Source organism: Equus quagga, chromosome 5, assembly GCF_021613505.1.
Source record: "Equus quagga isolate Etosha38 chromosome 5, UCLA_HA_Equagga_1.0, whole genome shotgun sequence".
Classification (NCBI taxonomy): Eukaryota; Metazoa; Chordata; class Mammalia; order Perissodactyla; family Equidae; genus Equus; species Equus quagga.
Genome location: NC_060271.1, coordinates 2,848,709 through 2,864,801, shown reverse-complemented (window position 1 = coordinate 2,864,801; position 16,093 = coordinate 2,848,709). Strand labels below are relative to the sequence as shown.

Below are 16,093 nucleotides of genomic sequence, written 5' to 3'. Positions count from 1 at the left end.
GGGCCCGTGGGAGCTGAAGGCCGGTCAGCACTCTGTTCTTTGCAGTGGCTGCAGCGGTGCCTTTGAATGCATCCAGTTCTCAAAGCACTGGGATTCTACTTTGCTTTGATTTTCATTCTTTTTTTCCTTCTTTTCATTTTCAAATTAGGGCTCCCTACAATCTCTTGCTGGCTGAAGCTGGAGCTGGGAATCTGAAACTTCATGAGAAGTTCAGCAAAGCTAGGAGGAGGATTGAAAGTGGGGAGGAAATAAAAAGAAGAGGAGGAGAGGAGGGAAAGAAAGGAGAGAGGAAAGAGCAGAAACGGGCCGTGAGAAGATGCTTCCTGCACTGATCTGACCACCTGGCTGCGCGGGCTCTGGGCAGGTGCTGACAAATGCTCATTGTGTCTGTTGTCCTGTTGGGTTTCTTGCCCATTTACTCAAGTAGACCGTGTGCGCCTTGCAGGCAGGGACCACATCCCATTCACGCCTCTCTCCACTGCCAAGCACAAAAGTAAGTACCCAGGGGATGGACTGTAATTGCTGATGCATGGTCTCATTTATTTCTCATAATTCCTTTCTTCAAAAAGAATTGCTAGTCAATTCGCCCAAATCACACAGCTTGAAAGAGCCCAAGTTGAAATCCACCAGCAGGCCTCTTCCACCCAAAGCCCATATTCTTGCCACCGTGTGACCGAAGAAGGAAAGGGGAGGGAGGCAGGATTGAGAGGGCAGTGCGTACTTACGGGAGGAGAGGTTATATCGGGAGGGGTGGACATGTCCCCAAAAAGTTCTAATTGGGTCACAGCCTGAAAAGACAAAAAGATAACGATGTAACTACAAGGAACGCTGACACTGCTGGATACTGCTTTAAAAACAGAATAGGAGGACACACATTTCTCTTTTTCATCATGACTATATAAATGATAAGCTCAGTTGGTCATTACTATACCTCAGGATCCCAAAGACGCATCTTGGATGTGGCCAGAATCAATTCTTGCTTCAGTGTGTCTGGCTGTTTATCTGGGCTTAACCGCCTCCCATAAGCAATAATAATACCACTTTACACGTCTTGACCCTCGAATGCCAGCACTGTCCCCCTTCTCCAGTAGATACAGGCAAGAAGCCCACCTCATCACTTGTTTGTCTTTCATGAGTGTATCCACATGTCCAAGAGGCACTTCCTGTGCTAAGTACCACAAGACGTGACTTCCCAGCCACCTCTCAGGAGGTGCTCCCAGCACTACTAACGCTGAGAGCTGGGGATCATCACTCCCCTTCTTACAGATGAATCGACTGAGTCTCACAGATGCAACCTCAAGGTCACCTAGCCAGGACGTGAATTTTCTGTCGAAAGAACATACGGTTCAATGACAGTCCCTGAAAGAGTCCATCTTTAGGATAACAAATGCAGTTGGAGGAAAAGAAAACATATCATTTAATACCAGGAAGGACATCAAAAACAGCCCAGTATATACACTATTAATCACTCCTAGGAACTCCATCACCATAGACACGGTACCGTCTACATTCCCATCCATCATCCGGCAGTGTCTGAGCAAGGCCAGCCAGAGCAGCGGAAGAAGCCCTTTAAGATACACTCAGAAATTAATCTGCATGCACTTCCAGCTCCAGAGACCGTGGGAGTCTGTGGCCAGGAATCAAATGGCCTGACAAAGTATATAATCATGTGCTTTGTGCAAACCTGCCCACTGAGGGGAAGACATGTTCTGCTCATCTTTGGATTTTAAGTGATAGCTTCTAATCGGGGAAACCTAAAAACACCGCTCCACAGAAAGAGCGGGGAGCGCCTGCCTGCTGGCCTGCAGCATGGGGTATGGGCCCTGAGCTCTAATGCAGTTCTAACCGGGCGCGGCCGGATCTCTGCGATTCCCACAAAGAAGGGACCGTTCCTGGCCACCAACAGATGAGCGGAGATCCAGCCAGCTTTTGGCAAAGAAGTTCCATGAGGGTTTTCTCAAGGAAATAGCCCCGATTTGAATCCTGAAGGAGAGAAGCGGTTGGCCAGGCAATCGAGGAGAGGGGGGACGGTCCAGGTAGATGAAAGGACGTGAGCAAAAAGACAGAGGCCTGGAACAGCCTGCGTAGCTGGATACAAGCAGAAGGTGTAACCAGCATGAGGGTGGAGAGAGGAGCAGAGAGGAAGGCTGGTGACGTGCACGCGGGCAAGGTCGGGTGGGACTTGCGTGCATTTCCTTCTTTTCCACGAGCTCTTCACTGCCTTGATTCTGTCTCGCACAACACCATTCCAGATTTAGGAGACAGCAATGAGGTGGCCAGCATGCAGGCTGCTCCCAAGTCTGGCTGGATCCTAAATACTTGCTTGTCTTCAGTAAGGCTTCTTTAACTTGTTAACAATATTTTATATTATTTGGTGAAACTAGGCCACTCCTTTAGGCTCTTTCCTAAATTCATAAAAGAAATAATTCTATTTAATCAATTCAAATGAAGCCTCTGGGCTTTCTTGCAATTGGAACTCAATGCTTTTAAAATGGCCCACAACTATTTTCAGTGGTAGGAAAATATTAAAATGAAGTTAATAATTAAGTCACACAATTTACATTTCAAATGTGTTGAACTCGTGGCACACTTTTACTAACATCATAAATATAATTTATTGGCTAATTTTCTCCTTCAGCACAACTTTGAAAATAACCTTCATTCTTGAGATAGAGACTTCCTCTTGCCAGATGATTTTCACTCAAGGATTAAACGAGAAAAACATGCAGAGGCATAAAACAGAGATTGTTATTTCATTCCATTGCATTTGCTGTTTAAATAGAACCTTGAGTTAATTAAATTTTATAGAAAAAGGGGATTCTTAGGCCATAAAATAAAAATAATTCTAATAACCATATGTGATTGAAAATCTGGAATAATATCTATTTTCACAGCCTCTCTCCCCATGTTAATCCTAGTCCTTTTATTTGTAACCTAATAAGCCATGTTCCATCTGATAATTTTGTCATAACTAATCATTTTAAAGACCTCGAGAGAATAAAACGAACATTCACATTTGTAAAACACTTTACAGTTTACAGTGCATTTTCCTACATTATCATCCTGCCTGACGCTCACGGGGCCCCCCGGGTTGGCAGCGCAGGTCTCTCACTGTCCTCATGGTGCAGATGACTAAGTGAGACCGAGAGCTTAAGAGTCGTGCCTCTCGTCAGTCAGCTAAAAGCAGCTGGACTTGACCACGGACCAAGCAGCCCCTTGCTTATCTATCGCTCACTTTACCAAGCCCTAGTTAGACCTCCTAAATGGGGGAAGCCCAGCCCCACCATCTTCCCTAAGCAGAAGTCAGGTCCGAAAATTTCCGCCATGGTGCACAAGCATCTGAGGAGGTCATCAGGGAGCTCGCTTCGAGATGCCCACTCGCCCATCCATCCCAGCACTTCAGATGTCTTAGAGGAGACATCTGTCGATGGCAGATTCTGCCCCTTCTCTAGGCCCTGGGCAGGTTCCAGGTAAGCAGAGTGACACTGGAAGCTGCCAAACCCATGATGGGGAGGAGGAGTGGCTTGGCTGTGGAGGGAGGAGCCCCTCAATATCTCCATCAGGCCAGTCCCCACCCCAGCCATTCTTTAATGTGAACAGGGATGTTTCCACAATAATATCTGGAGTGCTGTACCACTGCTGTTTCAAGATGTCTCCTGGTCCTTCTCTCAACTAGAATGCTGCCACCGGCCTCCCGGCGTGCTAGAGAGAAGCCCTGAAGGGCCGTTGATGAAGGCTGAGATGTGCCTTTGTACATGCTCCTCGTCCTCCTCAGAGCACTCATTCCTTCCCCCATTGCTTTTCCCACCCATCCTTTAGGACATAAATTAGAAGGATTTTTTTTTTTTTTTTCCTGGAAAGTGTTTCCTAACTCAATTTGCACCCATTCCACTGCTCAGAACAGCTTATGTGACACTCTCAGATCAGCGGTTCTCAATTTTGGGTGCAGCAGGGGAAAAATACAGATGCCTGGTTCCCACCCCTCAAGAATTAGTTGGTTTGAAGTATAGCCTAGTAACTTGGACTTTCAAAACTCTCCTGGTGATTCTAGTTTGCAGCCAACATTGAGGACCCCTGCCCTAGAGGCTTCCCAAACATCCTGTACTCAGGGCTGATACTATTCACTGGCCTGTGCATCAACCAAGCTGAGTAAACACTGGCTGCCAACCAGCACATCGATTCCAGGGTATACCCACTGAAGAGCAGCCTTGCCTGGTTTTCACTCCCACAGGTGCACTTAGCACATCCTCTTTATGTGTCTGTTTACTACACTACATTTGGCTCTCTACCCTACCCCATCCCATCCTTTGCTGTGCAGTGTTGCACTATGTCACTGTGCTGTACAATGAGCTTCCTCAGGACAGGGCCCATGTCTTCCTCTCTACTGCATCTCTAACATCTATCACTATGCCGGGGATATGTTGGGAGCTTGAAAACTATTTGTTGAATGAAATGAAGGGGTGCCACTTCCTCTCCAACACACACACACACATACACACATTCTCACTAATTGACCTCACCGCAGGCTCACCAATAGTCTTTCTGTGAACATCAGAATAGGCACCCACCGGAGAGAGCAGAGCGAGCGCCTGCCATTCATCCTGGCCAAGTGAGGATAATGCAGAACGCATGAGAATGACCAGAACAACCGTCATATGACAAGAGCCTGGAGGCCTTACCTTTGTTACCTCAAAAATCTCATGAAAGTCCATTGGCAGGTTTCTGTTCTGTAACCACAAGGCACGACTTAGGAGCGTGAGATGAACGATGGGGTGATGACATGAAACAGTTAAAAACAGTTAACCAGACGGAGCCCTCTCATTCTTACCGGGGTGGCTGCAGCAAACCGTTCTTCAAAATCTTCAATTGCATGGCTGTTCTGAAAGTGTAAGGGATGGTGAATGAGGATGAAAGTTAATGACACACAAATGACATGGATTTATGAGTTTAATGATGATGGGGTCTATGGTTTACACTCCCGTGGTCTCAGTAGGCGGGAGCCCTTGCCATTGTACTGTGAAAACCCTGGAATATGTTCCTAGCATAAGCAGATGATAAAACATGGGCTTGGGGTTTGCCCCATGGCTGAGTGGTTAAGTTCGCGCGCTCCGCTGCAGGCGGCCCAGTGTTTTGTCAGTTCGAATCCTGGGCGCAGACATGGCACTGCTCATCAAACCATGCTGAGGCAGCGTCCCACATGCCACAACTAGAAGGACCCACAACGAAGAATATACAACTGTGTACCAGGGGGCTTTGGGGAGAAAAAGGAAAAAAATAAAATCTTTTAAAAAAACAAAAAAAAATGGGCCTGATTAGGAAACACAGCAAAGGTCAGTTTGTTTTTTGGTTTTTTTGAGGAAGATTAGCCCTGAACTAACATCTGCTGCAAATCCTCTTCTTTTTGCTGAGAAAGGTCGGCCCTGAGCTGACATCTGTGCTCATCTTCCTCTACTTTATATGTGGGACGCCTGCCACAGCGTGGCTTGATGAGTGATGTGTGGGTCGGGGCCTAGGATCTGAACCGGTGAACCTGGGGCCACTGAAGCGGAACGTACGAACTTAACCACTGCGCTGCCGGGCTGGCCCCCGTAAGTTTGTAAGTTTAAAGTACATCTTTCTAAAATTACAGACCTTACCCAGCCAGTCTCAATAATGCCAACAGATAAGAGCATGATGGTAACCCCTGAGATTTTTGTTTTAAAAGGAAAACATGCCATCGTGTGCTTTAGGCAAATGTGACTCTTTGGAGCAGTCTGTGAACAGCTGGTTCTGTAAGTGCTTTTGCACACGGTGTTCTCCCTGCTTGAAACGCTCATCTCCTCACGCCTGCTAGCTCCAAGCTCACCCGATTCCTCAACCCAGCTGAAAGGCCACCTCTTCCATGAAGCCTTCCTCCCTCTTCAGTCTTGTGAGCCAAGAGTCCTCTCCTGAGAATAGCAGCACATCATCTGTGCCTGCTGCCCTGTGAGCTTCCTGAAGCAGGGAACATGTTCCTGAATCCCCAGCAGCTCACAGAGGGTCTGGCACAGAGCAGTGCTCAAAAATACGGGCACGAATGCATGTTCTAAAAGTAGCCGGCAGTTGACCAAATCTAATTGTTTTGTTTATTTTTTATTTGTTTATAATTGTTGACAATTTCACCAAACTACTCCGTAATATTGCGGCCTCAGCATCCCACTTTGTGTGGCTGAGTGGCCTGCCGGGGCCTTGAACTGACACCAGACCCCGCAGTGAGGCACGCCCTAGGGCACAGCCTGCAGAGTCAAGAGTGCTGTCGGTGTCGGTCGGTGTCATTCCTCACAGCCCTCCCCAACAGCCCCTGTGACAAGCAGTCCCCCCGCCTGCCAGGGCCCTCTCCCATGTGCCTCTTAAATAAGACCCCTCGAAGCTTACCAGAACCCTGCTCTTCTGGGTCTGAGCTGACCAATTCAGCCTCAGCCCAGGAACTCTGAAGCACTCTCCCCTGGTTCCCTAACAAAGGCCTGAGCCCTGGGTCCTGCCTGGCTCTCTCTGCCTGCACCCTGCCTTGACCTCCCTGCGTGGCCCCTCCCCCAGGGCCTGTGACTAATAAACTTCTGTTTCAACTCCCTTGCCGTCTCCCGTCTTCTGTTGAACTATGGCTCACCATCGACAGGGCTCTGCTTAACAAATGTTAATTTAACAAAGTCACAACAGGAACATATATTATAGATAATACACATAATATCTACTATATATACATACATATATATTTCTAATGACCGTGTTTTGGTCTATACGTATAAGCTAATTATTCTTTGGATGATTTCCAAGTAGTGTAACGTTCATGAATCTGGTAATATGGACATTAAGTTGGAGTTATTACGTATGAACAGAAATAATCACATCATTTCCTAATTCTGAGGAGGGCTTCCTGTTGGCAACGGAGGAGTGGAGAAGCCATCCCCCATAATCAATTTCACCCTGTTTGTAGCAGACGTGGCTGTGACATCACTCAGCCCCAGTTACAGGGCTGCAGAGCAGGAGGACCCACGTGCCTGAGGCCACCATGGCCAACTGCCAGCGAACTCTGTCATCAACGACCTGCCTCCACCAGGCACTGGCTGGCCCAGGGTCAACTGCAGCCGAGAGGAGGGCAAGCCACATCAGATAACCACATGCATTATTATCATTATTACTTGGCCAGAGGTGGGGAGAGGTGGCGAGACAATATTAGTCTAAGTGATCCTGTAATCTACGGTGTGGCCTGAAAGGTTAAGGTTATGTCGCTACATCCTTTATAAATTCACACCCTTCTAGGGATTTATAGCATGGCCCCTACCAACTAGCTCTGGGTCATAACTTTTAATAAAAACATTTTTTAGTGTCCAAAATCTCATTACATCTGTCCAATATAAAAAAGCAAATGGCTTCAGAGCATGATGGATGAATTAAATAAATCTGAAAAACAGCTCATGGTAGAGTCTCATAAAAACCCCCACCATATAATGAAAATGAAGAGGAGAACCAGCGTTGGCGTGAGCCCGTCCCTTTCCTGGTGACAGATAGGTGGGCTTTGGTGAGGTGTGGAGCTGGGGTGGGATGAGGCCATCTCTGAACACTCAGATGAAGCTGGATCTGGGTATGTGAGCAGAGGTACCTCTCTGGAGTCATGCAGATATGGACTGAATCCTGGCCGGACCACATGGTGGTCACGTGACCCTGGACAGGTCGGTTAGCCTCAGTTTTCTCATCTTTTTTAGAGTGGAGATAATAATGACAACATCTCGGGTTTATCGACAGGATTAACTGAGACATGTATGCAAAGACTTGTTTGCTGTTTGGCACATAGTAGATGCTCAAAAAACAGCTTTTATTAGTAGTTTTCATCCTATTTCTTTTGGTTTATTTTTGCAATGCACAGTCACACATTTTTTAATGTTAGGAAACTATTATGATACTTGGAAAAAGGAAGGAGAAGAAGAAACAAAAATCTTGTCAAAGGCCCCTCTTTAGAAGCCACCCCGTCTGAGAGCGTAGGCCGGCCCGGGTGACAGGACGCCTGGCGCTTCCCGGCCTCAGTCCTGAGCCCTCAGTCCGTACTTGACCCCATCTCCCTCCCATCGCCCTCCTGGCTAGTCTTGCCTGATCATCTTCTTCCTCCCACACCTTTTGTATCTGGTGCTTGGGGTTGCCTTCCTGATCTGACCCTGGCTCAGTCACTTCTCCGAGCTCCTTCCTCCTGTCTGGGCTGACCTTTGGGAACACCCAGTGCGCTTCATCCAGCCCATGGGGAGATCCTTGCAGTCAGTGCACGTTTTCCTAGCTGATTCTCATGGTAGGACCTAGAATCCATTCCCTGCTCTTCCCGCATCCCCACTTCTTGCTTTACCCACAATTACTACGAGAGAGTTAGTTCATTTATCTTGAAGACTTTTTGTTTCCATGTAGACATACTGTTCACACTTACTATCATAGCATGCCTGCAGCTTTGTATTCTGCTTTTGAAAACTCAACATGACATCAAATTTACTCACAACTTAAACTTCCAGTGAGGAAGTTTAAAGGAAGAGATTCTCATGTGTTGTCTCAATACATCGCTCCCTGAATCTTCGCTAAGACATTGAAATCAAGCTTCCGAGGGGAGCTTCTCTTCCCATGATCTCTTTTTGGAGCAGTGGGGACACAACTGTATCATAATTGACTAAGGTAACTATTAAGACCATATTCTTGTTACTCTTGCAGCAAAAGCAACAGTGGATGAGCTGGGACTCGGGGCAAGCATGTCAAAAAGGAGGAAAACTTATTGACGGCTGCCAAATCAGACACCTGTGGCGATTCTCACCCCTGGCTTCACAATGCAATCCTGCCGACGCCTGAGCCCCGCCATCTGAGATTTGGATTCTCTTGGTCTGGGGCGGGGGCTCTGGCATCAGGAAGGTCTAAAAGCTGCCCAGGTGATTCTACTGTGCAGCCAGATTTGCGAATCACCGTGCTGGGGACCGAACTCTGTAGGAATAATTAATGAAAGTCCTACTGGGAAAACTGAAGGCATCTTGATTGACGATGTAATTGATTAACTAATTTCTTCAGCAAACATTCACTGGGTGCTTTCCACATGCCATGTCCTGGCTAGGCATTGGCGCTACAACGATGAATAATAAATGGTCCCTGCGCTCCTGAAGCTCAGGGCAGAGCCAGTATAGATAATCATTCTAGCTTGGGGTGGGATAAGCGTGGGACAGGGAGGGCACAAGGCTTCTAGATCTAAACTCAGAACTCAGGCCAATACTGCAAAAGAGTGAATTCAATTATCCATTTAGAAAGCTGAGGAGAAATGGATTAACTAAACTGATTTGTAACTGCACCAAGGTGGGTGCTATTAAGGCATGTAGTGATTCCAGGTATTTGAACGCATTGTGCCTTTGCCTGCTGAGTAACTTAACCGGGAAGACACATGCTAATGAAGACTAATTCCCTCTGGGGTATCTAGGCGTTTTCACACTCTATCATCTTTACCTAAGAGCAAATAGCTACTTTCCCACTTCTCAGCAGAGAGAGACCAGAAAAACTCTGACAGTTGAAGAACAAAGTAGGGAAGGGGGTGGTGGGAGTGGATATGGGGAACAGAAACTGTGATGTTAATAAATGATTTTTCCCAAGAGCAACACCCTCCAATAGGACTTTCTGTGATGGTGGAAAGTTCCATATCTGCACTATCCAATATGGCAGCCAGTAGCTACACGTGGCTATAGAGCAATATGGTTAGTGTGACTGATGAACTGAATTTTAAATTTTATTTAGCTTTAATCCCAATTTAAATAGCCACATGTACCTAGTGGCTATTGTGCTGGATGTCACAGCTCTAGATAACATATATTTTAAAAACCACTTCCAGTTGCCTGGGTGCTTTCTAAATACTAGACATATTCCTTCCTTATATATTTCCTTCTATCCTTTTAAAGAATATTCTACCTTTGCATTGACTGGAAAAGTTCTATGAGAAAATTCAGTTCTTTACGATGTCCAGACAGTACCATAAAATCAAACTCTGTTCACAAAAACAGCAGCCTTCTTCTGTACATAAAGTGTTTTTCATTGCCTGGGCTAAGCCAGAGCCAGATATTTGTGGGGTTCTTCAAAGGAAGTTAAGATTCATGTTTTAAATAGAAATCCACGAAGCTTCATCATCATTCCAACAAAATGGAATCCCATTTAATGCCAAATGTTCCAGGCCTGCTGAGATCTGGGGCTGTGTGGTCCTGTTGGACTCATTGACTTGATCTGCCAAAGGAACTTGTTTGATGATTCATCTCTGTAAAGATTGAAAAGTCTCTAAAATTTACTCCAAGTTGGGCCTCATGTTAGCAGCTAATGGCCTTCCTTCCCCCAGTGACAATTTCAGGAAGGTCCCAAATGTTGTCCAAAAGGTTACAGGGTGGAGGGAAAAGCTTAGATCTTATAATTAAAGTTATATCTTCCCTTGAAAGTGCATACAAGAGAAACATATCTGAAAATCCTTGGAAATGAAATATTTACATGTGGCTTCCTGAAACTTAAGTTGGTCCTTTAAATAGCCTCTTCCACCACACGTTTTTCTTATTGTGTTGGGAACATTTAACATGAGACCTACCTTCTTCACAATTTTAAAGCGTACTTCCTACAGTGTTGTTAACAAGAGGCACAATGCAGATCTCTAGAATTTAATCATCTTGTGTAACAAACTCTATACCAGTTGAAAAGCAACTCCCCATCTTCCTCTCCCCACGGCCCAGGCAACCACTATTCCACTCCCTGCTTCTATGTTTGACTACTTTATAGACCTCACGTAAGAGGTATCAGGCAGTATCTGTCCTGCTGTGACTGGCTTGTTTCACTCAGCATAACATCCTCAAGGTTGAGCCACGCTGATCCCTATGGAAGGATATCCTTCTTTTTGAAGGCTGAATAATGTTCCATTGTATGTATACACCCCATTTTCTTTATCCATTCATCCATCAATGGACTTTTAGGTTGAAATGGCTTTTCTTCACATGCAGGAGAGAGTCAGGAGGGGGACTGGTGGTGAAAGGGATTTGCTGCTGCTTTCTTTAGGTGTTTGAGAAAGGCAGACCCCTCGGGTGAAGGTCAGGGCTCTCAGCTGACCTGAATAAGCTAACATGAGCGAACAGAGGACAGCTGTGGCTAAGGGATCTGATTCTGGAGTCTTGAGCTTCCCAACTTGAATCTAAAGTCAAGAAAACCAGTTTGCTTGCGTTTGGAAACAATGGCTCCTTTTAAAGCAAGAAGTGTGATGTCTTTAGGAGAGGCAGGTGGAGTAGCGGAAAGAGGAATGTCAGCAACAGCAGCTCTCAGTTCAAACTGCTGCTCCACCATTGCCATTTCCTTGGATAAACTCCTTCCTCACTCTGAACCTTAGTTTTCTCCCCCAAACCAGGGATAATAATGCTTACAATGTGGGCTCGCTGGGAGGAAGCTGCGGTCAGGTTGATGTATATGAAAAGGATTAGCACAGCATCCGGCAGAGTAAAATCTCAAAGGACGTCAGTTCTCTTTCCAAAATTATAGAAAGGAAGGAAGAATGGGAGGGAGAGAGGAAGAGAGGGAGAGAGACCAAAGAGGAGGGGAAGGGAGAGGAGAGGAAGGAGAAAGGGAGAGAATGAAGGAAGGAAGGAATCGGCAGGCAGCAAAGAAGGGATAGCCATGGAATTATTGGCTTAGTTGGCGAGGGTAGGCAGGTTCCAAGCCATTGCAAAAATTTGGGAAACACTGCTCCTGGGAAGAGGTGAGGTCACCTGCAGGAGCAGATGAAGGTGCAACACGGTCTTCACTGAGCAGACACTCTGTGAAAGCAGGTCTCGCTCCTGGCCCTCCTCCCCAGCGGTTAGCCCTGCAAGGCTGGCCCGTCCTGGCAGTCAGCCCCTCACCCATTCCACTCGCCCTGTGCCCTGCTCTCCTCCACTCTTCTTTTCCATCCCTCACATCTATTTCAGAGCCCTGTTGGCAACTCCATGTTTTCATGTCCCGACTTTCTAAAGCACACCCATTATTTCACGAAAACACACATAAGGATGAAGTCGGTGGCATGATTTGCAGGCTGCTGCTGCTGATGTGATAAGATACTAATAGCTAAGGAAGTTTGATCTCAGTAATGGTGACAAAGGAAAGGAGATGCTGACTGTGATGCCTGGGAAGTGACAGTGCCAGAGTTTGGGGTGATGGTGGTGGCAATAGTGACGGCTGTCATAAGTCTGTGAGAACCAGTCACTCATTCACTCCACATCTATTTATTGAGCAACTACGATAAGGCACAGTCCTTGTCCCTACCTCACATGAGGGAGATGGAAAAGAAAACAGGCAATCATCATACAACTGACGTCATAAATGAGGTAAGTCACGTAAAACCTTTAGTACATAGTGCCTGGTTCAGAAGAACAATGTGATTCATGCCGGTGGTTACTGCTTCTATTGTCTCTATTACTAAACACGTGGTACCCAACCCTCTTGAGGGGCTGGGGAAGCTGGAAGCAGCAGATATGTTGAGATGGTGGCAGGAGTGGGGTTGGGATTTGATAGTGGCAGTGCTGTTGTCAGGAGATAGTGGACAGTGCGTAAAGAGATGATGACACAGCTATTTCTATAGTGATAGCCAAAATGGGGCCAGTGACGGGAACTAAGACGAAACATTGACAAGACCATCCCAGCTTCTCTAGGAGCACTGGGAATGACTACATGCTTTTAGACGCGTAGAAGCTTCCTAGGCTCCAGATCACAGTCCCAACCCACGACCTCATTCCAGAGATCTGACATTTGGCAAGGAGGACTTTAGAATGAGGCGTCCCCTTCCTCTGTTAGGGGCAGGGGCAGGCCGTACCTCTTTGCTACTTTAATGGCTGTGCAGGTATAAAGGCACAGAGAAAACGAGACACCAAAGAGGAATGATTTTCCAAAGCCTAAAATGATTTATTTTTCATGATCTCTTCCTTTATCCCTTCTCCTTTTAAAACTCCATTATTCTAGTTGCACATTAGCAAGAGCTCAAGGATTTTTCAAAAACTCCTAACAAGATTTGGCATGAGTTCAGTACTTTGGAAAGGGAGAGAGTTGGGAGCAGAGGAATGTGAAATTGGCTCCCGTCAGCAGGATGACAGGATCTCCACACACTCTGGGGAGGAGGGCAGGGGCCTCTAGGGAGCCAGTCGTCTTTCTCTGCTGGTTTGTCTCTCTTGGAGAGGCCACTCCTGCGGTCCAGATGGCACCCAAACGGTAACAAGAAATATTGGATGGAGTTGAAATCAAGCGAGAGCAGCAGAGGCTCAGGCTGAACGCGGAGCAAATCAGAGGAATTCACAAATGGGGAGATGTCACAGCAAAGGAAAAAATAGTCAGGAGGCCCTGCCTGCTGCTCTGACAGCCGTTCTGTGCAAACTGTTTCTCCTTTTCTTCTCCAGAGGAATGCAGACTGTACATGCTTAGGCATTAATTTCCTTATTCACTCCTTCATTCCTGGATTCACTTCTGAAGGCATGCATTTCATAATTAGCAAACTTTTCCTGAATGCCCACTATGAGCAGGGCACCGTGCCAATGCTGTGAGGGCTGAGGTCCTTTTCTTGAGTTGTAACAGGCAAGTCAGGAAATTGGAGGATGCTAATTCAGGTCGGAGCACGAAGGGTGTCACAACACGGGTACCGCACGAGCATCTTCACAAAGCGTGTGCCATTTTCACGGCTGCAGTGCCATTCACAGCGCTGCAGCCAACTCCAGCACAAACCACCTACCCAGGAATGCTGTTTTTCTGGGAATGGATTTTGACTAGCTTACTCATCTCTTGAATTTTCCTTTGTTGTAAAATTAAGGAAATACCCATCTCAGGAGACTGCGTGAAGACTATCCCAGATAAGATTTAAGGTAACAGCTTAATTAGCATGGCTCCTGACACACAGTAACACCTCCACTAGTGTCTGCTAATTGCGGTCAAATATTAAGTGAGCAATTCAGTGGAATCTCCTTTAGGAATATGATGATTTTTGTAACGCCTGTTTGATGGCATTTTGAATGGTTTTATAAGTTGCAGACTCGCAGAGTAGCAGAATCAGAAGAGACTATGGAGCTCTCTAACCCAATTCAACCCTATACTTTTTTCAGATGAAGAAACAGAGGCCTCCAACTTTTTCAAAATCATGATCATGTGAGCGGCAGAGCTGTGAGAAAATCTCAAAGTTCCTTTTTACTCCATCACAATCCCCCTCAGTTGTGTAGACTAAGAGGAGACAATGGTAAGTCAGAGCAGAGAACCCTGGCTTGCATCTTACAACAAGCAAACTAAGTCCCCAAGGAAACTTTAGGTGGCTCATATGTAAAACAGTGAGGGAAATGGCTACTGCATGGAGCTGTGAGGATCAAGTGAGGCGATGTCCACCGATAGACTAGACTTGGGGGGCTGCCTAAAGGTTTGAAGGCAGAGGAAATCCGGAAGAGCGTTATCCTCAACTGTCTCTGATTGTCCAACCTACAAATAGTTTGTAACCTTGTGTCATAATTTCACATGCCCTCTTAACAGATCACTCAGTATATTCCTTACCCTCTCAGGCCTTGTACAAGCTATTTCCTGTGACTAGCTGCCCTTCCCATCCTTACTCATCAGGAGAACTGTAATAAATCCCTAGAGACTTTGGTCTAATTATCTCTCCCAAGCCTTCCTCCACGGCCCTCAGGATGGATCAGATGATCCTCCTCTGGCCATCACACGTGTCTACAATGGTTGATTACCTCTCTCTTCTCTGCTGCAGACTATGACCTTGTAGGGGCTCTCAGTTCCTTGTACGAGAAACTATATCTTATGCCTATTTGTATTCCTAATACCTAGATAGCCCAGTGGCTGGCACACAGAAGGAAATTATAGTGAATTGACACATTTAACAAAACAGAATGAGTGAATAGATGAACATGCTTACACAAGAGAACATAAAACTGAACAGAAACAAACTTGGGGATAGCATGACTCACCAAGCGGAAGGGATGGGAGTCCATATGGTGTTTTCGAAAGCTCAGCATGTATGTGTGTGCACGTGTGTGTGCACACACACTTGCTCACTCACAGAGATTTGGCATTTGCTATTATAAACTCCAGAAAAGATATCATATCCACTCTGTCATCTGACCTAATGAGGCATCGCAATCAGAGTAAATGGCCCTAGCTCTACTTTCAAAGAAATACTAGGGAGATGTCCCAGAAAAAGTGCTAAGAACAGGGCTATGCTGTTCTCATAGCCCTTCTAATCTCTGGATGGCACTGTCATCTGAATTCCCCCAGTCCTTCGCAGTAGTCAGACCTATCAAGGCTTCAAGGGTGAGTCAACCGGCGACAGTTCTCTCTACTTGAAGTCTAGCCAATATCTGAGCTTGTCACTCCCTCCCTGAGTTGCTGGCGGTTGGTGAAGCCATTGCATCTCATATCGTTCAGCCTCTCACACTTAACATGTCCAGAGAACTTTTCATTTCCCCAAACCTGTTCTTCCCTTGTCTTCTGATTTCTGTAAAGGCCACCAACTGACACCTAGATGCTCAAGCCCCCAAATGTACAAGTTACTCTTGATTCATCTCTCTCCCACACCCTGAGGTCCAATCATTCATTATGAAACGGTGATTCTATCTCTAGAATGTATCCCAAATAGTCCGTTCTGGTCTGAAGAGGAAGGAAGGGGCTAAGTAGTAATATGAAGACATCATCCGTTTTTGGCCAGGCAGGAGTCACGCAGAGCAATAACAACAGCTAATGCTTAGGTTGACCTGCCTCTGTATATACCAGACGCTATTCTAAAGTACTTGCATATATTAACTCATTTAATTATCATGACAATGTAGGTGCTATTGCTATCCTCATTTTCAGAGGAGGAAACTGAGGCACAGAAGGGTTAATCAACTTGCTCAAGGTGCCACAGCTAGTAAACAGTAGGGCTAAGATTTTCACCAAAGTAGATTAGCTTTGGAGTGTTTGCTCTTAACCATTATGCTACAGTGAGGAGAAAAAGGTGTCAGACAACCTGTGTTTTAAGACTAGCATGAGAGGTAAGAGTTCTGGAAGAAGCAGCCACGGTGGACAGTTGAGGAGCCCGCCTGCCACAGTCCACCCC

General features: G+C 46.1%; 1 protein-coding gene across 6 annotated transcripts in view; it reads right to left on the bottom strand.

Annotated features, from left to right (window-relative positions):
* DAB1 (DAB adaptor protein 1) overlaps positions 1-16,093 on the bottom strand; it is a 395,398-nt gene that overhangs the window by 28,114 nt on the left and 351,191 nt on the right. For all 6 annotated transcript variants that reach the window (XM_046660109.1, XM_046660108.1, XM_046660106.1 and 3 more), the window contains 3 exons: positions 4,829-4,879; positions 4,680-4,727; positions 726-788 (listed from right to left, as the gene is read on the bottom strand). In XM_046660109.1, coding sequence (XP_046516065.1) covers positions 726-788; positions 4,680-4,727; positions 4,829-4,879 — 162 coding nt within the window. The remainder of the gene's footprint in view (positions 1-725; positions 789-4,679; positions 4,728-4,828; positions 4,880-16,093) is intronic.